The 22657-nt window shown below is 41.4% G+C and overlaps 1 protein-coding gene across 1 annotated transcript in view; it reads right to left on the bottom strand.

The window, feature by feature from the left end:
- Positions 1–1783: 1783 nt before the first annotated feature.
- The window catches only part of MRAP2 (melanocortin 2 receptor accessory protein 2), a 54763-nt gene continuing 33889 nt past the window's right edge, over positions 1784–22657 (bottom strand). The window contains exons 3-4 of the mRNA XM_042985312.1: positions 20234–20333; positions 1784–3241 (exon numbers count right to left, since the gene is read on the bottom strand). Coding sequence (XP_042841246.1) covers positions 2848–3241; positions 20234–20333 — 494 coding nt within the window. The 3' untranslated portion in view covers positions 1784–2847. The remainder of the gene's footprint in view (positions 3242–20233; positions 20334–22657) is intronic.

The following is a 22657-nucleotide window of genomic DNA, read 5'->3' as shown; positions in this document are numbered from 1 at the left end:
ATTGGGCTTTAAGGGACAGAAAGAGGACAAGATGAAAGTAGGCTGTGAGACACCCCCCCCCCAAAGTTCTACATGCAGGAAACAGGTTGATAAACTTCTCCATTACAAATACATTTAAGAAAAAGAAAGGATGATTGAAAGGGCAGAGCTGCAGGCCCAGAGGGCAAAGCCATGAGCCACAGAGGATTATTTCCAGGACAACTGAATGGAGTTAGCCCAAATGAATTTCAAAATTGCTTAGGACTGGTGAGTCCTTTTTTCCTTCCAGTTTCTCCCTTTTGGAACAGATGTCTATAACTGGTCTGATGTGCTTGTCCCACCATTGTATTTTGGGAACAAATTACTTGTTCTCTAGTTTCACAAGCCACAGATGGAGAATTTTTCCCAAGATGGATCGTACCCAGGGTCTCACCCATACCTGAGTTAGATAATTATGATGATGAAATTGGGACTTTTGAGCTAATAAGATTTAGACTATAAATTGGACTTTGAGTTGATGCTTTATAATTGAGACTTTGGAGGATGCTGGGATGAGGTGAATGTATTTTACATGTGAGGTGCTCATGAATCTTTGGGGCCAAAGGGAAGACTGTGTAGGCTAACACCCTCCCAAAACATGTCCAAGTCATAATCCTTGAATTTGTGAGTATGTTACCATACATGACAAAAGGAATTTTGCATATGCAATTAAGAATCTCAAATTGGGAGATTATCACGGGTAATCTAATGCAATTGGATTATAAGGGTCCTAATGGGTCCTTATAGGAGAGAGGCAGGATGGTCAGAGACAGAGGTATAAAGTAGGAGCAGAGGATGGAGTGATACAAAGTCCTAAGCCAAAGAGTGTGAGTAGCCTCTGAAAGCCAGAAAAGGCAAGGAAGTGGATTTTTCTCTAGCTTTCAGATAGAATACGGCTGTGATGACACCTTGATTTTAGCCCACTGACACTGATTTTGGACTTCTGTGCTCTAGAACTGTAAGAGAATAAACGTGTGTTGCTTTAAGCTAAATTTGTGGTACTTTGCTACAGTAGCAATAGGAAATGAATTCAGGATCCAACATGACCATGAAGAACATGTTGCCTGCTGTGCTGTAAGAAGTTCTTTGTCTCTGAGCCAGGAATCTCATGTCTTCTGCCAGCATCCACAAAACTGGACCTGGCTTACTCTGATAGCTTATAGGAGGTGTAAAATCTTATACACTTCACAGTTTTTGACATTTAGTTAATAAGAATGATGGCATGGTCATAGGTATTTTTCCAACTTCTAGTAACACTCTTCTAATGAATCTATTTCTAAATAAGATACCACTTAAATAGCTTCGAATCTTAAGAAATAGCCTATGGTTTATATTTGGTTGTTTAAATGATGAATAGTAATATTCATATTAGTAAAAGTTAATAAAATCAGCATTCTTTAATGAAAATAGCAAGTATCTATTTGCAAAAATGTGCTAATTACAAGAAATGTTCCATGCTTTGCTCTACTGTTTAATGTTAGAGTCTTAAAGAATAATATTTTCCTCAAAAGATATTATAGAAAAGGGATTTCTTCTGGTGGGATAACTCCCAAATGAAATCTGGTGCATGACTCAGACCAACTGGGCTCCTAGAGATGACAGAAATTAGGAAGCATTATAAACATGGAATAATTCTTAAAGGAAATGAAAAATTTGGATGTGTGAGAACAAAGAACCAGAGAAAATTCCTGTGCAAATGCATTTATTTTTTAGCTTTAGCAAGACAGGTGGTAAACAAATTCATAATGAAAATGCCACCCAGAGATTAGCAGTTGGCCATGCATGCAACTGTGTGTGCAAAACCAAGTTGTTTCCAATACCAGCGTGCAGACTGGACTCTTTCATGAAATTAACTCTGTGTTGCACCAGGCCACCCTGCATATCTGTTGGTGGGGATTTACAACCCATTCACCATCTCAGCTCAAAGTCCATACACTAGTCACATGACTATCACCTACACATCTGCCAAGTAAATAGCATGGCAAGTACTCTTCTTATGACGGACGCACACCAACACAGAGATACGAAAGGCACCTCCTCTCACTGAGCTGACAACCTTCTCTACATTTCTGGGAACAAGAGTGCCATGCGATGTACCATGAATTGGTACTGATTCTGGGAGAAGAGGAGCAGGGCTGGCCCTAGCTCTTAGCATGGGTGGCTGGAGGTTCTCAGAAGAGCTGTTTCAGTACAATCAAAGAAATGTTGGCCATGGTGACTGAGAGATGTGTCTTCTGACCTCCTCATAGATGCTTGGACCTCTGACAAAAGCTGGGCTCAGTTAAGGGCTGAGGGGAAGGTACCGACATAGGGCATCCTACAAGAGATAGGAGGCAGTGCCCTGGTTTATACTGCGTTATGTACATTCCAGCTTTTTCTGGATGCAAAGTCACAAATTCACAAAATATTAGAGCTGGGATGAGTCATCTACTTCAAACTCCTCATGTTACAATGAACAATGTGGCAGCCCAGAGAGGTAAAGCAACTTGCTAAAAATAGAGCGTGGTGGTGGCAGGGCCAGACTGGAATGCAGCATGCTAACCCCCATTCAAGAACACTGACACTCTGTGCAGCCAAACTTTTCAACAACAAGGAAGGTGAGACCATGCAAATACTTTATTCTCAAAAAAGCCTGAACTGTGTTTAAAGGCACAGAAGCTCAGCTTCTTCAGCTCTTTTCTGAGGGGCTCTCTTCTCTGTGTCTTTCTTTCTATCTCTGTCTCCCATGTCTCCCCCCAACACACACAAACAACTTTGGTCAGTGGAGATTTCTTGCTTTACAGAGACGGATCCAACATCTCCAGGAAGACACTTTACAGAGTACGTTTCTCAATCCAGGTCTTTGTGTGAGGTCTGGGAAACTGGCTTATTTTCTAGAACAATAGGTGGTTCTGAAATCAGAAGATCATCCTCCCCAAAGGAGGAGTTCTGGTCTGTGTTCACGAAGTTGGGGATGTCGAACTTCATGAGCCTGTTCAACTCCTCCTCTGGCCGCCCATTGCTTCTAATGGCTTCCTGCAGTTGAACACAGCTGTCAAGGGCTGTGGTCTGGTGACAAGCTTTAGCCCTATCCAAGTGTTCCACTTCATTGATGTAGCAGTGAAAGAGAGACCTGGATTCCTCATTGCCCTGTCGAGAAAACACCTTATCTGGCTCCAGCGGTCTTCCGAAGTCTGACACAAAGCTATTCATTCTGAATCTCTTCTCTGAAGACTCTGCATTGCTGTAGAGAGAAGGAAAATAAAAGAGTGCTTACATACCAGCTTGTTCACCTACAGAAATTGTGGGTTTTGGCATGTTGGGCAGACCAGCATGCTTCCACTGAGCCTCGAGCACGTGCCTCTGTACAGGACAGACAAATACCACAATGGAGAGATACCACTTCTGAACATGTAAATAAACCCAAGACAACTGGACCATCCCGAAAAGACACCTTGCTGAGGAATCCCCCAATATTCTGGATCAAACAGCCATGCTTCTCTGGGACTCTTGGATCACCTGCATCAGAATTAGTTGAAGTGCTTCTCAAAATGCAGAATCCTGCAGGGCAGGCACCTGGGTGGCTCAGTCAGTTGAGCGTCCAACTTTGACTCAGGTCATGATCTCACAGTTCGTGAGTTGGAGCCCTGCATCGGGCTCTGTGCTGACAGCTCGGAGCCTGGAGCCTGCTTCTGTGTCTCCCTCTCTCTCTGCCCCTCTCCCACTCATGCTCTGTCTCTCTCTGCCTCTCAAAAATAAAGAAACGTAATTTAAAAAAATGCAGAATCCTGGGTCAAGACCTTCAGAATCTCCAGAGGTAGGGGCTGTGTTTTCATAGAATCCCCAGGGATCACCACTGATGGTCAAGTTTAGGACCCTTGACCTACATCAGATCAGCCTGAACAGCAGTGCTATCTTACAGGGTAAGTTTCATATTTGTCAAAGTGCTTTCATGTCCATGTATTTCACTTGATTCTCAAAACTGACCAGTGCAGTCACTTAGGGCAGGAATCATGATACCCATTTCACAAATACATGAGCTAAGGTAAAGAGCCATCAGATTGCCCCCTTTAGTCACAAAACCAGTTAGTAATGGCAGTGAGAATAAAACCCACTTTCCTAATTCCTTGTTTTATTAATGTGGAACCAATTAGCAACTCAATGGTAATAAGTTAGTGAATGAATGAATAAAATAAGTGTCGATTAACCCCATTAGAGCTTTGAATAACCTGACACCCATCTATTTTAATCACCATCCTTTCCAGGTTTCTACAAAGGTTGCTCACACACAGGTAGTGATTCTTTAAGGGTAAGAATCATGACTGAGCACATTTTCAACTCCAGAATAGAAGCTGACAAAAATTAGATTCTAGAGTCTGTTTAACAAGCATGTGATCTCCATGATTTTAGTTCTAAATCTCTTCCTTCCCACCCTATCACTCAGGATAAAGTTCTTATGACCAAGCTCTCATGGGGCAGAGGGCATGGATGCAATTTTTTTAAGTTTATTTTTATTTATTTTGAGAGAGAGAACATGAGCAAGTGGGGGAGGGGCAGCAAGAGAGGAAGAGAAAGAGAGAATCCCAAGCAGACTCCACACTGTCAGCACAGAGCCCAATGCAGGGCTCAAACTCACAAACTGTAAGATCATGACCTGAGCTGAAATCAAGAGTCAGATGTTTAACCAACTGAGCCACGCAGGGGTCCCTGGATGCAATTTACAGTCTGGAAAATCTGACTGTATGGACTCCATATATTACTTCCATATAGACCTCTGGATTTTGGAGGTCAGTTATCCTATAAGCTTTGCAATCCAGCAGCTGAAGGACTTTATACCAGCTCTCCAACCTGATTACCTGGGTGACATCAGACAAGGCATTCTTCTCAGAAGCCTGAGTTTTCCTTTTTTTTTTTTTTTTTTTAATTTTTGTTAACATTTATCTATTTTTGAGACAGAGCATGAATAGGGGAGGCTCAGAGAGAGAGGGAGACACAGAATCTGAAACAGGCTCCAGGTTCTGAGCTGTCAGCACAAAGCCTGATGCGGGACAAACTCACAGACCGTGAGATCATGACCTGAGCTGAAGTCAGAAGCTTAACCGAATGAGCCACCCAGGTGCCCCGATCCTTTTTAATTAAAAAAAAAAAAAAAAAAAAAAAAAAAAAAAAATCAGGTGAATAAATATCATAGCCTACTGAGCGAATGTGATGTGAAGCTCAGTGATTTATACAAGAGTACAATGTTCACCAAGTCACGTATTCAGAATTCAGAGAAAAATCACTTTAGGGGGACTGACAACTTCTGCTTTAATGCACATTTAAGAGGTCTTCTTATCTTTCAGTAAGTGGTTTTCTTCCCCTAATTGTCACTTCACCCAGGTTTAAAAGATGTTTGAGAGTAGGAATGAGTGTGCCGGCAACCTGTGACCAAATAAGGTAAAATGTCACCTATGAAAGAAGGGCTTAACACATTTGGAAACGCATGACTAAAATGCTGGGGCTTATGTCACTTTGCAAATCCAGGGCTAAGAAGCAGCTGAGGCTTCTCTGCCTGCCTGGAGCATCTACCGACTATGAAAGCAGACCCAGAAACCCAGCTGTGGACAGCAGCTCTTCCATAACCTAGGCTACATTTTCTCAGGATTAAGAAGTGGCTCCATTAATCATCCTTGCTGAGAAATTAGTCAGTCAGAAAACTCATATGACTTCACTCATATGAGGACTTTAAGAGACAAAACAGATGAACACAAGGGAAGGGAAGCAAAAAGAAATAAAAACAGGGAGGGGGACAAAACAGAAGAGACTCTTAAATATGCAGAACAAACAGAGGGTTGCTGGAGGGATTGTGGGAGGGGGGTGAGCTAAATGGGTAAGGGGCATTAAGGAATCTACTCCTGAAATCATTGTGGCCCTATATACTAACTTGGATGTAAATTAAAAAAATAAATTAAGGGGCGCCTGGGTGGCTCAGTCGGTTAAGCGTCCGACTTCAGTTCAGGTCACGATCTCGCTGTCCGTGAGTTTGAGCCCCACATCGGGCTCTGGGCTGATGGCTCAGAGCCTGGAGCCTGCTTCCGATTCTGTGTCTCCAACTCTCTCTGACCCTTCCCCGTTCATGCTCTGTCTCTCTGTCTCAAAAATAAACTTAAAAAAAAAATTAAAAAATTAAAAAAAAAATAAATTAATAATTAAAAAAAAATCATCCTTGCTGAACCAAGAGGAGACCAAAAGAGTTTTGTCTTCCTGCAGGGCAGAGCCAGGAGGTGGACAGTCAGGCCCTGGAGGTGCCTTCTCTGCCCCACCCGGCTCTTCTGACCTTTCTCCTGATGATCTCTTGGTGTGATAACAGTGCAATTTGTCTGATTCTCCCTCCCTGAGAACAAGGCAAAAGTTCACCTTTGTACTCTTAGAATTTGGTAAATGTTAAATAATAGATTTATTTTATTCTTTATTCTTCTTTTCTTTCTTTGACTGGTAAACTAAAGAACCTATATGTGAAAAAATGTACTCACAGACACAGATTGCTTCAATTCCATTTCTTCCACTATAGGGTAAAATTTACATACTGGAACTCAGATCATAAAAGCAAAATCCGACGTAAACATCCATATAACTATCACTCTGATAGTGACCAAGATAGACAATGTTTCCTTTCTCCTAGAAAGTTTCCTTCCATTCAATTTCTACCCACTTTAGGTAGCACTGCCTTGATCTCTCTATGGATAAGCTTTGCTTATTCTTGAATTTCTAGTCAATTTCCACCTCCTGTAGGTAAAGTGTGTGGATTTTTATCACCACAGATTAGTTTAGCCTGTTTTTAAAATTCATACAAATTCATATAATATATAACCTTCTGTGCCGGATTCTTTTGCTTAGCATAATGTTTTTTGAGAATCATCCATGTTGTTACATATAACAACAGTTTGTCCTTCTTGCTTAGTGATATTTCATCATATAAGTTTGTTACAATTTGTTTATTCATTCTCCTGTTAAAAGATATCTGGCTTGGGGCACCTGGGTGGCTCAGTCGGGTAAGCCTCTGATGTCTGGTTTCGGCTCAGGTCATGATCTCATGGTTCACGAGTTTGAGCCCCGCATTGGGCTCTGCTGATGACGGGGGACCTGCTTCGGATACTTTCTCTCCCTCTCTCCTTGCCCCTCCCCCCACTCACCCTGTCTCTCTAAAAATGAAAAAAAAAAGACATCTGGCTTGTTGACAGCTTGGCACTGTTGTGAGTAGAGCTATGAACACTTTTTTTTTTTAATTTTTTTTTTTAATGTTTACTTATTTTTGAGAGAGACAGAGACAGAGCACAAGTGGGTTAGGGGCAGAGAGAGAGGGAGACACAGAACCCAAAGCAGGCTCCAGGCTCCGAGCGGTCAGCACAGAGCCCAACACGGGGCTTGAACTCACAGCTATGAGATCATGACCTGAGATGAAGTCGGAAGGTCAGCCGATGGAGCCACCCAGGCACCCCGCTATGAACACTCTTAATTAGTCTCTTTGTAGATACATGTTTTTATTGCTCTTGAGTAAATACCTAAGAGTAGAATTCCTGGGTCACAGAGTAGACACGTGCTTAACATGATAAGAAACTGCACTTTTCCAACGTAGTTGTGCCATTTTACAACCTCACCACAAAGTATCAGAGTTCCAGTTACTCCCCATCCTTGTCGATATTTGGTGTTGTTGGTCTTTTCAATGTTAGTCATGCTAGTGGGAGGGAAATGGCATCTTGTGATTTTAATGGGCATGTCTCTGATGTCTAGTCATGTTGAATACCTTTGCATGTGCTTATTGGTTATTGGTTTATCTTCTTTTGTGAAGTTTCTGTATGAGTCTTTTGTACATTTTAAAAATTGGGTTATTTTTGTTATTGATTTGTGACAGTTTTGTAATACATTTTGAATACAAGCCGTTTGTCAAATGCATTGTAAACATTTTCTCTTGATCTGTGATTTACATTTTCATTTTCTTAGGATGTCTTTTGAGGGGTGCCTGGGTGGCTCAGTCAGTTAAGCATCCAACTCTTGATTTCAGTTCAGGTCATGATCTCACATTTCGTGAGATCAAGCCCCATATCAGGCTCTGTGCTGACACCACAGATCCTGATTGGGATTCTCTCTCTCCCTCTCTCTCTGCGCATCCCATGGGTGTTTTTTCTCTCTCTCTCTCTCTTCCAAAATAAATATCTTTGAAGGTGTCTTTTGATGAGTGGAAGCTTTAAATTTCAGTTAAGTTCAAGTTATCAACTTTTAAAATTTATATTATGTTTTTTATATCATCTCTAAGAAATAATTGCCTACCCTAAATTCATGAAAATATTCTCCCATGCTTTCTTCTAGAACTATGCTGTCCAATATAATAGCCATTAGCCACAGGTGGCTATTTAAATTTAAATTATGTAGAATTTAAAAGAAAATCAGAATCTCTGTTCTATTACTCCCATTTCAAGTGCTTAAGAGCTACTTATGGCCAGGGGTTACCTGCATGGACATCACAGAGAACAGTTGCATCATCACAAAACTGCTCTTGGACAGAGTTGTTCTAGGAGCTTTTACTGTGGGTATATGAACCATGTTGAAATAGGGGTCAAGATTCCTTTCTTTGTTTATCCTTTTTTTTTAAATTTTTTAAAAATGTTTATTTATTTTTGAGACACAGAGACAGAGCGTGAGTGGGAGAAGGGCAGAGAGACAGGGAGACACAGAATCCGAAACAGGCTCCAGGCTCTGGGCTGTCAGCACAGAGCCCGATGCGGGGCTTAAACCCACAAACCATGAGATCATGACCTGAGCTGAAGTCGGACGCTTAACCGACTAAGCTACCCAGGCACCCCTTTGTTTATCCTTTTGACCCAGCACTGTTAAGAGACCTTCCTTTCAATCGACCTTAGACATAGTCATAGACAATAAGAAAAAAATCCATTCACAATAGCATCAAAAAAGTAGAATACAGGCATACTTCATTTTATTGCCCTTTGCTTTATTTGCAAGGTCACAGACACTGCGTTGTTTTTTTTTTTTAGCAAATTGAAGGTTTATGGAACACCGTATCTGGTGAGTCCATCAGTGTCATTTTTCCAACAGCATTTGCCCACTTTGTGTCTCTGTGTCACATTTCAGTAATTCTCACAATAGTTCAAATGTTTGCGTTATTATTATATTTGTTATGGTGATCTGCAACCATTAATCTTTAATGTCTATCTCTTAATTGTTTTGGGGGCACCACGAACTGTGGCCTCACAGGACAGCAAACAATAAATGCTTTGTTTGTTCTGACTGCTTCACTGACCAGCCACTCCCCATCTCATCTCTCTTCCTCTCCTTGGGTCTCCCTATTTCCTGAGACATAGCAATATTGAAATTATGCCAGTTAATAACCCTACAATGGCCCTAAGTGTTCAAGTGAAAGGAAGAGTTGCAAATCTCTCACTTTCAGTCAAAAGCTAGAAATGATTAAGCCTAGTCAGGAAGTGAGTGCCATTACTGGAACTGGAACCCACCTGTCTATCACCTCTTGGCCCTTCATGAATTATGTCTTGTGTCACCTCCTGCTAGAAGTCTTCCCTGAGTCCTCCAGTCTGAGTTAGAATGTTCTCCTGGAAGACTGGTGCTTCTCTCCATCTGTCTTCTCACTCTGTATTATACTCTTTTCTTATCTGGCACCCTCATTAACATTATCATCTCTTGAAGGAAGGTATCATGTGTTTCTTGCCTATTTCCTAATACTTAGCACAGTACTGGGCATATAATAGCTGCTCAATAAATTTCTCTTAAATGACTTAATGATGAAGAGATCTTGAAACTAAATCAACCCTTGGCTTGGCAGGCAGCCTCTTCTATAGTTTCTACAAGGTCAGAAATTAATTCAAGGGCATCATACCCAAATAAGGTCAAAAAGTAAGAGCAAGAGAGCCTTAATAAGGGATGGTCTACCGGCGGGCACCTGGGTGTCTCAGTCAGTTAAGTGTCTGACTTTAGCTCAGGTCATGATCCCATGGTTTGTGGGTTCAAGTCCGTGACGGGCTCTGTGCTGACTGCTGAGAGCCTGGAGCCTGCTTCAGATTCTGTGTCTCCCTCCCTTCTCTCTCTCTCTCTTTCTCTCTCTGTCTCTCTGTCTCTCTCTACCCTTTCCCCACTTGCTCTCTGTCTCTCTCTCTCTCTCAAAAAAATAAATAAACATTTAGAAGAAAATTTAAAAAAAATAATAAGGGATGGTCCATTAGTAGATCCTGAGTGTGGACTCTAGAGTGAGAGATACAGGAGGTCCAGCAAACTAGTATCCCCCAGGTCTGCCCTGCACCTACTTTCGGTACAAGGAAACACCCTACCTCTGCCCCCTACAATGCTCTCCACATCCTCAAGCTCTGTTCCATACTCTTCCATGGTGTCTCTCACATAGGTCCTTGGAACTCATATACAGAAGAGTTACTAAAAGGGTATCTTGTACTTTCTACAACTGGCCAGCCTTGGAGGCTGCAGGGCTCAAGTTCCATGGGGAAGATTTCCTGCCACTTATTCGTAAGAATGGCTTCAAGGAAAGCCAGTGAAAATACTGCCCCTCAGTGGCTACCCATTTTTTAAAACAGCATAGCCCTAATGAGTAACAACCAAAAATACTTTTATTTATTTAATGCAGTGAATATCAAAGAATTCTCACTAATTAGGCATGGGAAGTTTGCGGCCAGATGTGGTCTTTTTAAAAATTTATTTATTTGAGAGAGAGAAGTAAGTGAGTGTGGGAGAGGGGCAGGAGGAGAGTGAGAGACTCTCAAGCAGGCTCCACGTTCAGTATGGAGCCTGAGGTGGGGCTCAATCTCATGATCCTGGGATCATGATCTGAGCTGAAATCAAGAGTTGGATGCTCAACTGACTGAGCCACCCAGGTGCCTTTGGATGTTGTCTTAATTTAGTTTTTAGGAAAGAAACACATGCCGTATTGTTAAGGATGCCTTTCCAGCCTGTAGATGGCCTGGGTACCGCTCTGTGGGTTGTTATGCTCCATGAAAAAGAGAAGACAGCAAGTTTCAACTTTCTCATTCAAATTCAGCTGCATAGGGAAAAACAATGCTTAATGGCACCTTTTAGATCAGTTAAAAGAGTTTAAAGTCAACTTGTTCTTCTACAGCTTTGGTTACACTTGGGAAAATTAAAAACTACAAGGGCCAAACATCTTAAATTCTACCTTGATTAAACTTACAGTTAAAGCCAGAAGCCAGAAGCTTCAAAAACTGAAACACTGAAAGAATGAGAAGCTTTGAGATGTTGACTGGTCTGGCAATTAATACCATGTTATAAGTTATCATGAGGAAAGGAGAGAACACTGAAGAATATTGTGCTATAGGTTGAATGTCTGTGTCCCTCCAAAATTGCTGTGTTGAAATCTACTCCCTCTTGAGACGGTATTAGGAGGTGGGGCCTTTGGAAAAGGATACTTAACCTTAATGAATGGGAATATGCCCTTATAAAAGAGGCCCCAGGAAGATCCCTTGCTCCCTCCTTCATATAAGGACACAGTGAAAAGTTTGCCATCTATGATTTACCAAATCTATGCCATCTATGATTTACCAAATCTATGATTTACCAAATTTACTAAGTTTACCAAATCTGCTAGCACCTGGATCTTCAACTTCTCAGCCTTCAGAAACTGTAGGAAATAGATTTCTATTATTTACAAGCTTTCTATCCTATGATACTCTGCTATAGCAGCCTGAACAAACGAAGACAGTTTGCCACAAAATTTAGAATCATCAATAATTTTAGCATTTTAAATTGTTTTTGTTACATTCTAGATCTTGTCATTATGAAATTGATGATCTAGCTACTGTGCTCAAGAGAAGGCCTCCTGTGTCATCCTAACTTTTTGAAAATTACAAGAGTTTATTTTGAGAGGAAATTGAACCTTGTAATCATTTATTTCATTTATTTGTTTTAAGAATTTGTATTCCAGGATGCCAGAGTGGCTCAGTCAGGTAAGTGTCTGACTCCCGGTTTCAGCTCAAGCCATGATCTCACAGTTTGTGAGTTTGAGTCCTACGTAGTCAACACAGAGCCTGCTTGGGATTCTCTCTCCTTCTCTGCCCTTCCCCTGTTCGTGTGCGCTCTCTCTCTCTCTCTCTCTCTCTCTCACACACACACACACACACACACACAAAATAAATAAACTTTAAAAAACCTTATATTCCTCATTTTCATCTTGTTTTAAGAAATGCAATTGGCTGGGGGGGAGTGGGGGGGGGGGGCGTCTGGGTGGCTCCGTTGGTTAAGTATCTGATTTCAGCTGAGGTCATGATCTCACAGCTCTTGGGTTCGAGCCCCATGTCGGGTTCTGTGCTGACAGCTTGGAGCCTGGAACCTGCTTCAGATTCTGTGTTTCCCTCTCTCTGCCCCCCTCTCTCTCTGCCCCTAACCCACTCACATTCTGTCTCTGTCTCTCTCAAAAATAAATAAAACATTAAAAAAAATTTTTTTTAAATGCAATTCGGGGGTCGCCTGGATAGCTCAGTTGGTTAAGTGTCTGACTTCAGCTCAGGTCATAATCTGGCGGTTAGTGAGTTCGAGCCCCACACTGGGCTCTGTGCTGACAGCTTGGAGCCTGGAGTCTGCTTCAGATTCTGTGTCTCCCTCTCTCTCTGTCCCTCCCCCACTTGTGCTCTGTCTCAAAAATAAATAAAAATTTAAAAAAATAAAAAATAAAAGAAATACAACTGGGAGTTAATCTATTTGTTGCAACATTACTGAAATCCCCCAGCCAGAATAAAAAGACTGATCAGACTGTTCTTATTCCTGTTTTTTTTTTTTCTTCTTCTTACCATGGGATGTGTCATGTATTTTCTGTACCTGTGGAATATTCTGTACCCGAACAGACAGCCTCTAACTTGCAGTCCTCTGGCACCTGCACTGATTGTCATTACTCCCATGACACTCCCCTGCTCACAAACCTTCACTGAATCCCCAGACTCTCTGCCTGATAGCTCAGACCCCCCACCCTTACATCAGCTGGTCATTCTGGTGTGCTCTCCCACCAGTCCCCTTGCTAACCCTATGGCCCAGCCACATGGCACCAAACGCACTCAGGACTGTCCCTCTCTTAGGCTTGTACTGTTCCTTCTTCCTGATGGGCCCTTCCATGCTTCTCTATCTGTCAAAGTCAAATACCTTCTTCACTGTCCAATGCAAATGTTACTGCCTCTAGGGAGACTGTCTGATCTTGCAATGAGAAGGAATCTATCCCTTCTCTGTGCTCCTGCTGTATTTCACTGACCTTTTCTTACAAGATGCATCCCTTCCTGCCTCATGTCAGAACTATTTGTGTATGGCCCGTTTCTTCCTATGCACTGTGGTGCTGAATTATGTTCATCCTTGCATCTCCCAAAGGGCCTTGCAGTCATTAGACCCTCAATGAGCGCACTGAACAGCTGTATCTGCTGGTGGCCCAAAGCCCTGGTTCCCATGAAAAGCTTAGCCACCCCCAGTGTATAGCATTGTTGATAGTGGTAGACCTCTCGAACCCTTCCTCTGTAACCCAAGAGACAAATCAGGTCAGGAGGACAGACCCCTTCCACCTCCATTTGGAGAAGGAAAACATCTGTAATTCTCTGGGTTATTCCTCCAGAGATTTTTCAGATTTATCACAATGTTTTGCAAACGAAGTGCCTGCTGGTGTGCTGAGTCTTAGTATGTCCACCATTGTCTTCAGGTCCACCCTACTCACGAAAAGTGGTGGGCAGTTCAGCCTGTGGGCACCTGTACTTCTAGAAGTCATTTCCAGTGGTCCTTTAGAGATGTGTTAGGCTAAACAAAGACCTACTAAGAGTTAAACCTCTGTGACCACAACTACTGAGAAAATAATAATAACCACTAATATTTATGGAGCCATAGCCTGTGCTAAAAGCTTCATGTCATGTAACAAGGCCTAGAGGTGGCAACCCAACCCTTCTGTCTGTTTGTGGCAGTGCCTTTGGTGGCTTTAGTTGCTAGTTCTCACTTACCAGGAAGGTGTCAGTCTCTCTGGGGTAAGAAGAGTTTACTACATTAGAACAACCCTCAGCGCAGTCCTGGGCAAGCCATGGCTTCACTGATGGGAAATTAAAAGTGACTCCTGGAAAAGGGGGGTATAAATTGAATCTGATACATAAAATAGTCATATTTTCTACCTGTTGATAGTGGTAGACCTCTCAAAATGTCAGCACTTCTTCAGGAACCACTCACTATGTCTGCACTTTGCCAGCTAGTTCCTGTGGCCTTGGTCATTATCAGAAACCTTAAGCACTGACATTTCTTGCTATTAGCTTTTAGATGTACTATACCTATCCTTTAGTGAGTGCCATATTCAGGTAAATTGCAACTCAAAGTAAAATGTAATTTCCATTTTTATAAGGTCATGAGCAATTCTGCACTCAGGCCTAAAAGTACATCCCCACTCGGACAAGATGCACTTAGCCAAGGCTACAAAAGGAGGGTATTTGAGACATATGATATCTGGAGTTTGATAGTTTTGGGGGGAAGTTCAAAACATTCAACATAAAAATGTGATCCAAGGCTTGCCTGTTGCTCTCTCTCTGGCAGATTTATGATAATGGGGCTATAATGCTTTCACAAGACAGCCAGAGTAAATGGCTCCTTAGCTGAGAAAGCAGGGCGAAATGGTTCTTTTATCTTCATTGTCCATAAAGGATCCAGGTAAGAGGGTTTTTTCCCTACACACACAATAGCGAATATTCCAGGAGGAAAATAATCCCCATTAAAGCTGTTTCTTGGGCCTAAAAGCTTTTAGGAAAGGTGATGTCAGCTTTATAATAGTCTTTTTCCCTCTGCAGTATACTTTACTAGCGTTCACCAGTATCTGGTTCTCTTCTTCTGGGCACACAGATTACCCTTCTCAGCCTGGGCAGTCAGGGGGTGTAGCTAGTTCTGGCCAATGAGCTGGGAGAGGAAGGGATGTGTGCCACTTCCTGGCTGAAGAACAGAAGGGCAGGTGTGAGATCTCCACAGGTGCTCTCCCTGTTACAGTAACCCAGAAGGCTGAGTGTTGGAGACAGTGCAGACATAAGAGGAGAAGCTTCTGTCCACCCACGGCAAACATGTAGCTTGAGTAAGAAATAAACTTGTGTTGTGTCATACTAAGATTTGAGGAGTTGTTCGTTACTGTCTCATAAACTCATCTGGTTATTACACGATCCCTCTCTTCACAAAAGCCACTGAAAGGTCAGTGACTCCAGAATTGAAGTTCTTAGGCCAATATGATCCCAGTTTGAAGTCTTCAGGGGGAAGAAACTTGCCCATTTTATTGTGATGTCATTGGCTCAGTGTAGTGAATGGATCTCAACTCCTACCATCGAACATTGTTAAGTGAAGGTCCAGCCAGGGATGGCAATTACATATACTCTCTCGGCTAAATTGTGATCGATTCCTGATGGATGCCTAAAATAGTGTTTTGAAAACAATTCTGAGGCTAAGTCTTGGCTATGCAGGTAGATAGCACCGCCAATTAGTGATGTCTGTTGTGGGCATGGCACAAGGAGTAGAGCCGCGGGTTGTGGTATCTGCAGTCTTTGTGTCTCTCTACTTTCACAGAGGCACATATTCTTTGCATGTGTCAGCAATAATGAGATCCTTCCCTGAAACACCTCCACGGAGAAAAAGATAGAATTAAGCAGTAGACTCAGCACTAGTACATTATGAGCTCGCAGACTTGATCAGGTACCTTTGTTGCTGTCGTTCTTGTTCTTGTTGTTTTTTGTTTAGATTCAAGTTGGTTAACATACAGTGTAGTATTGGTTTCAGGAGTAGAATTTAGTGATTCAACACTCACATATAACATCCTGTGCCTTCCTTAATGTCCATCATCCATTTAGCCCATGCCCCCACCCACATCCCCTCCAGCAGCCCTCAGTTTGTTCTCTGTATTTAAGAGTCTCTTATGGTTTGCCTCCCTCTCTGTTTTTATCTTATTTTATTTTTCCTTTCCTTCCCCTATGTTCATCTGTTTTGTTTCTTAAATCCCACATATGAGTGAAATCACATGATATTTGTCTTCCTCTGACTGACTTATTTCACTTAGCATAATATACTCTAGTTCCATCCATGTTGTTGCAAATGGCAAGATGTCATTCTTTTTGATCGCCACGTAGTATTCCAATACATATATACACCACATCTTCTTTATTCATTCATCAGTTGATGGACATGTGGGTTCTTACCCTAAGTTGGCTATTGTTGACAGGCTGCTATAAACATTGGAGTGAATGTGCCCTTTCAAATCAGCATTTTTGTATCCTTTGGATAAGATCAGGTATCTTACCCAGAGTGACAGAGTCATATTCCAAAAGGATGCTGCCTGATACCTACTTGAGGAAATAACTGTTCTCTGTGACCAATTATCCAGAGAGCCTGCTATATAAAGCAGTCAGAATTCAGACATGCCAGTCCTTCCAACCCAACACCAAGATTCTCTACTTAGTCTCCTTTCTAAAATCATCTCACTGTTTGAGAGACATACTCAAAGTGAGGCTGGAGTGGAATATTGGCAAGTGCAAATAAAACGTGAATGCTTAGGGCCTGGATGTCCCATGGGAGGATGGGTTTCTTTTTCTTCCGCCTCCTACTGTTCACTTAGACTCCCAGCTCTCAGCAGGACCTCTACCAGCACCCCAGGGATGGAGTAAGAGTCACTGAGTACCACTGTGAATCCAGAAGTTCCATAGGCATTAGCTCATTTAATCTTTACAATAATGCTAGGAGACAGATACTATTTTATTTGTACAAATGAGGAACCTCAAGCAAAAAGAGGTTAAGAATTCAGCGCAAAGTCTCAGTAGGTAAATCTGGAACTGTTTGACTCTAAGGCCCATGCATAGCCCAGTATGTGCTAGAAGAAAGCAAATCTGATTGCTAGTATCTTTGGTTCAATAGAAGGAAGAGATTAAAAATTACAGATATGAGATCATTTAATGTAGTGGTTAGTAACAGGAGCTTCAGAGTCAAAGAGGCTTTAGTTTGAGGCCAGGGCCAAGAGTTGTTTTTACCTGTGAGACCTCAGACAAAGGATCCATTTCTCTCATCTGTACAGTTGGAACACTTACAGGATTTACTTCATCTTCCTGTGAGGACTTAGTGAAATTATACATATAAAGTGATTAGTAGACCCCAGCATATGGTAAACATTTAAAAAAAAAAAGCTCTTATTATTTTCAATGATTTATCATTCTTTCCTCCATGCCTAATTATCACACAGGCAAGCTTAAATTGGTTGTTTTATATTAAAGTTGACTGGGTGGAAAAAATAATGTCTCCTTTAGAGAAGATTTCTGCCAGATAAACGTCAAAATTACTAAGATCTAAAAGCCTTTTTAACTGATCAATTTAGGGATTTTTGCCCCATGTCTGCTTCTTTCAGTTTTCTATTATGATATACTGCAACCAAATGCCAGATATTATACTACCTCAGACTCAAAAAAGCATTTCCAATGTGGCCCTGAGGGCTGATCCATTATTTTATTAAAGGAAAAGTAGGTTAGACTTTCTCCTTAACCTCATTAAAAGCATAGAGTTACAATGACCCTTGTTCTTTGATTGAGATTATTCAGAACCACCATCAAAAGAAAAACCATGTAGCAATAGGACTGAACTGCCAACTGAAAGATTGGAAATCCAAGTCTCAGCTACCCAGGGTCACCACGACATATTAAGGAAATGTATCAGCCAGGACTCCAAAGAAAGAAAAACAACAGGCGCGTGCACGTGTGTGTGTGTGTGTGTGTGTGTGTGTGTGTGTGTGTGTGTGTGTGGCTAACTACTGAGAGAGAGAGAGATGTATTCTGTCTGTCTGCCGATCCAACTACTGAGAGAGAGACCGATTTATTTTAAGGAATTGTTCATGTGACTGTGGTTCATGTGACTGTGACTTTAGCAAGTCTAAAATGTGAAGGGTAGGCTGACAGGCTGGAGCCCCAGGGAAGTTACAGTTCGAGTCAGAAGGCAGCCTTCTGCCAGAATTTCTTTCTGCTTGAAGGAGGTCATTCTCTTTCAAGGAAGGCCTTCCAATGATTCGATGAAGCCACTAATTTTATGGAGGATGATCTGCTTTGCTCAGAGTTTATGGACTTAAATGTTAACTCATTTAAAAAAAAATGGGATAAAATGTTATCTCATTAAACACACACACACAAACACACACCACTTAGAATAACATTTGACCAAATATCTAGGTATCATGGCCTTGACACATAAAATTAATCATTACATGAAGTCATGTTTTATTCAGGGTTAGGGTGTTCTCAACCATAAAGATCACCTGCATCCTATATTAAACAAACACATCCCAATAGTCCTTCAAAAATCTATCTGTCCCTCTGAAGAAAAGGAAGATAATAGCGTTGTTATTCCCTGACCACTCTATGAGATGTTCCCTAATCTGAATTAATCCTCAGCTTTTCTTACTACTGTTGCAACCTGCACTATATCTTCAAATTCCTTGGACCAATATAATAGAAGCAAAGGCATGTACAGATTTTTATAAGGACATGGAAGAAAGCAAAGATCCAGGTCTTTTTATTTAATTTTTTTAAGTAGGCTTCATGCCCAACACAGAGCCCAACATGGAGCCTGAACTCACGACCCTGAGATCAAGATCCAAGCTAAGATCAAGAATCAGACTCTTAACCAACTGAGCCACCCTAGCACCCCAAAGGTCCATGTCTTTTTAGTGGCTTTTTAATGGCTGTTAAAGAGATTTTCAACCATATGTCTCCATATGCTTCAATACAATGGTATTTTCCTTTCATTTAAAAACTGTTTAATTTTTTTCTACACCTTAATGTCTGAAAATAGCTAAGTGAAGGGCAGAACTGCTCTCTCTAGCCAGGCATTTGTTACAGTGCAAGTGTAGGCGTAAGAGTGAACAGACGCTGGAGAGTGTGTAACGAAATAGAACAATGAGAATCCTGTTACCAGGCTATGAGGATGAAGTGAGCTACCAAATGTGAAATGTTCAGACTTGTGCTAAATTTCTTCGATTTATTCTCCCAGGTGGCTCTCCATCATTCCCCATGCTGCTCTGTGCTCTGTGCCCTAGAAAGCTGACCTCTGATGGAGACTGGCTGCTGGTTGTGCTACTGTGATCATCCAATGGAGATCTGGTGCGACGTGGGAAGGAGAGAGGAAAATAGGGTCTTGGTATTTAATTTGAGGCTCCCTCCCTGAGAGGTCACATGGGCTAGTTGTGTCCCTCAACTCAAAGTCACGGCTCCTTTTGGCCACAGGACTCCTGGGTCCCCTTCAGATCTAGGGTGGAAACTACTCCTCAGTGTTGCTAGCCTGGAGGGAGGTCCTGTAATATCCTGTAGGGTTATCCTCCCATCTGGCCACAACCTGTGGATAGTCCCTTCATCAAAAGCACATCTAATTACCTAATTTGAGTGTGCTATTTCTGCTGGCTGGGACTAACTAAAAAGGGATTCAACATGTTATTTTTCCTTTTGTTTGAAGAGTTGGGACAACAAAAATCCTCTAAAACATTTCTGAGTTTTTTGCAATCTATAACTGAGAAAATACCTTCTGATATTACTCAGTGTTCTTTAACCACCGTGTCATAATTTCCTCCATAAATCCAAAGCCCAACTCAAATGTTCTTTATCCTGCCATGAGAATTACATAATCCTTAGGGTTTCTCTTTTTATCCTAGTTTCAAGGAAGCTCAGTGTTGAACTCTGTTTATTGTCAGTAATTAATTCATTTAAGTACCCCGTAATAACTATTTCTGTGCTCCATGATACGCTTTTAAAACGGGTTTTCATCTGATTTTGCTGTTTTCTTTCTTTCTTTTTTTTTCTTTCTTTCTTTCTTTCTTTCTTTCTTTCTTTCTTTCTTTCTTTCTTTCTTTTTCACTGTTTTTGGTCTCGTGAGACATCTAAATTCTTTTGGGAGTAAGGAGAAAATACATCTTAATTAGTAAATATTTCAAAATAAAAATCAGGCCTGGAAGCAGCTTTAAGGCTTTAAGAAAGGACCATGAAACCTAGGTTCACAAGGGTCCACTTGAAAACCGCAGAGGCAGGAGGCAAAGTGCCAGGAGGAAGATGGGTCTCACCCAAAGGCAACTGAGTTCAGGCAGCAAATCCACAACTAGCCTCTTTTTTTTCCACCACTGGAAGCAACCCCAGCCCCAGATATCACATCCATCTATTTAGTTCCCCATGGGGCTTAGTGACATTTAGGAATGGCCCAAACTTACTCTTGGTGTGGAGCTCCCGTCTTGGTCAGCAAAGTCAGCACAAAAAACATGAAAATCACGAAGACAGCAAGACCAACCCAAAATCCAATCACAATGGAATCTGTAAACAGTTAATACTGGGATTAGTATTTCACAGCAGCTTAAAACTTGACCATTTGAGGAAACTGAGCTTTCTGGTACATGAAATAAGAGAGGAAGTCAACAATCTGATAAGACAATCTTGACCCATTAGTCAACTGGGGACAAATAAGATACAGAGAATGAGGGAGAGGGAAGAGTCCACATGCCCCTGGGTTTCTGTCTCAGATAACACTAAGAGACTTTGGCCTTACTGACTCTTGGTTTCCATATCTTAGTGAAGGAATCCAGGCCAGAAGGTAAACCATCTAGGTCCTTATGATTCCACTAAAGTGTCCTGAGTTAGAAAATATTGTTTTTAGCAGAGACTGCAATATGAAATTTAAAATGAATTCTGATTCAAACCAACCCATTTTGTATTTTCACTTACATTCATGTTGGAATAATTCAAGTCCTTATTACTTCTTGAGGAGAACATACGAATTGCCTCCCAATTGCTCTCCCTGTCTTCTACCTTTCCTTCTGCCTCATCTCTGTAAGAATCTACTTTACGACAGCTCTGATAATATTTCCCTTTTATAAAAAACTCTTTGGCAAAAATGGATCTGACCTTTTCCAAATTAAGAGATTCCATGTATAGAGCACTTTATATGGTATCTGACATCTGAGAAAAAGGTACCCCATATTTGTCAGCTACTATTGTTAAAATTATCATCAATTTTTTCATTTACCCCTACTTTAAATCCCATGTTTCCAATTAGACTAGGGAACATTGTGTCCCTGTATTTACCTTAACTCTTAGCCATAACTTCTGAAGACACACACCTTTTCAGGAGCTCTTCCCATCACCTGGCTGGAACAACTTTCCCCAACATAGAGCTAATGAAAGTGTATCCATCCTTTAAGGGCCATTCCTTACATCATCCCCTTCACAAAGTCTGGACTAACTTCCCTAACTGATGTGTTTTCTCCCTCCTTTGAACCCTGTGACATTTGTGCTTCTATACAGTGGGCCCTTGCTTAATCCTATCTTGGGTAATAGTCACAAGTATCTTTGGAACAAGGATAAGACTGGATTGTCTACATAAACCGACATACACATAATAGAGTCTCAAATCTGGGGGAAGCACCAGAGTTAAGTTATTTTTCATTTTCTGATCTATTCTAAGAAGTTTACCTACGTGAGATTATGGTAAGGATGCTTAGAAATATTTTTTTAAATAAATGATTGAGGGGGGTGCCTGAGTGGCTCAGTGGGTTAAGCGTCTGATTTTGGCGCAGGTCATGATCTCACAGTCTGTGAGTTTGAGCCCCACGTTGGGCTCTGTGCTGACAAGAGCTCTGTGCTCTCTCTCTGCCCCTCCACTGCTCACACTCTGTCTGTCTCTCTCTCTCTCAAAAATAAACAAAAAAATTTTTAAATAAATGGTTGGCACTTATACATTAAATGTGTTTAAATGTAAACCATCATTCTAATTAAATTATGTGGGGGCGCCTGGGTGGCTCAGTCAGTTAAGCGTCCGACTTCGGCTCAGGTCATGATCTCACGGTTCGTGAGTTTGAGCCCCACATCGGGCTCTGTGCTGACAGCTCAGAGCCTGGAGCCTGCTTCAGATTCTGTGTGTCCCTCTTTCTCTGGCCCTTCCCCTCCCTCTCTCTCTCTCTCTCTCTCTCTCAAAAATAAATAAACATTAAAAAAAACTAATTAAATTATGTGTGTATAACCCTTTTTCTAAAGTGAAGAAATCAGATTAGCAATTTACTCCGAATAATTCATATTTCATTCCATGTATAGGATTGCTGAGAGGTTAACTTTTGTTCAACAATGTTTATTCAACACTCTGGATACAAAACTAATATAATCTTTCCTTGAATTAAGAGTGCCAAAGAAATAGAAATTGTAGACTTTGCCTTATAATATAGTGGAAATGAAGTCTAAAAAAGACAAAAGGACAAGTACCAAAAAATACATGTATGCAAGTACAACCAAATGCAACAATAATGTATCAATTGTGGGGGCACAGCCTATGAAGCACCACCGTACAGGTAATGACAGTTCAGCATGCTGTACCTCATCAATTGCCTGGATACCAAAGGCAAATTCTAAAAGGTCACACCAGAGTTATGTTGAAATTCTCAGTTAAGAGTTTAACCTAGTCATGCTGATTCACGTTGGAAGGTGTTCTCATTAGGACAGCTTTCACATTGGAAACAATGGCTGGATCCCCATCAGTAAGTACTTCACTTCTCTAGTCCAGGGTGGGCAGAGGTGGAGGAGGAGTGCCTTCAACCCAGCCTAGTTCCTTCTCTCTGCCCTTCTAGTGCCCCAGTGAGTTGATCAAAAAG

Source organism: Panthera tigris, chromosome B2 (assembly GCF_018350195.1).
Source record: "Panthera tigris isolate Pti1 chromosome B2, P.tigris_Pti1_mat1.1, whole genome shotgun sequence".
NCBI classification, from domain to species: Eukaryota; Metazoa; Chordata; class Mammalia; order Carnivora; family Felidae; genus Panthera; species Panthera tigris.
The sequence above is the reverse complement of the archived record's forward strand: the minus strand, read 5'-3'. Positions and strand labels throughout refer to the sequence as shown.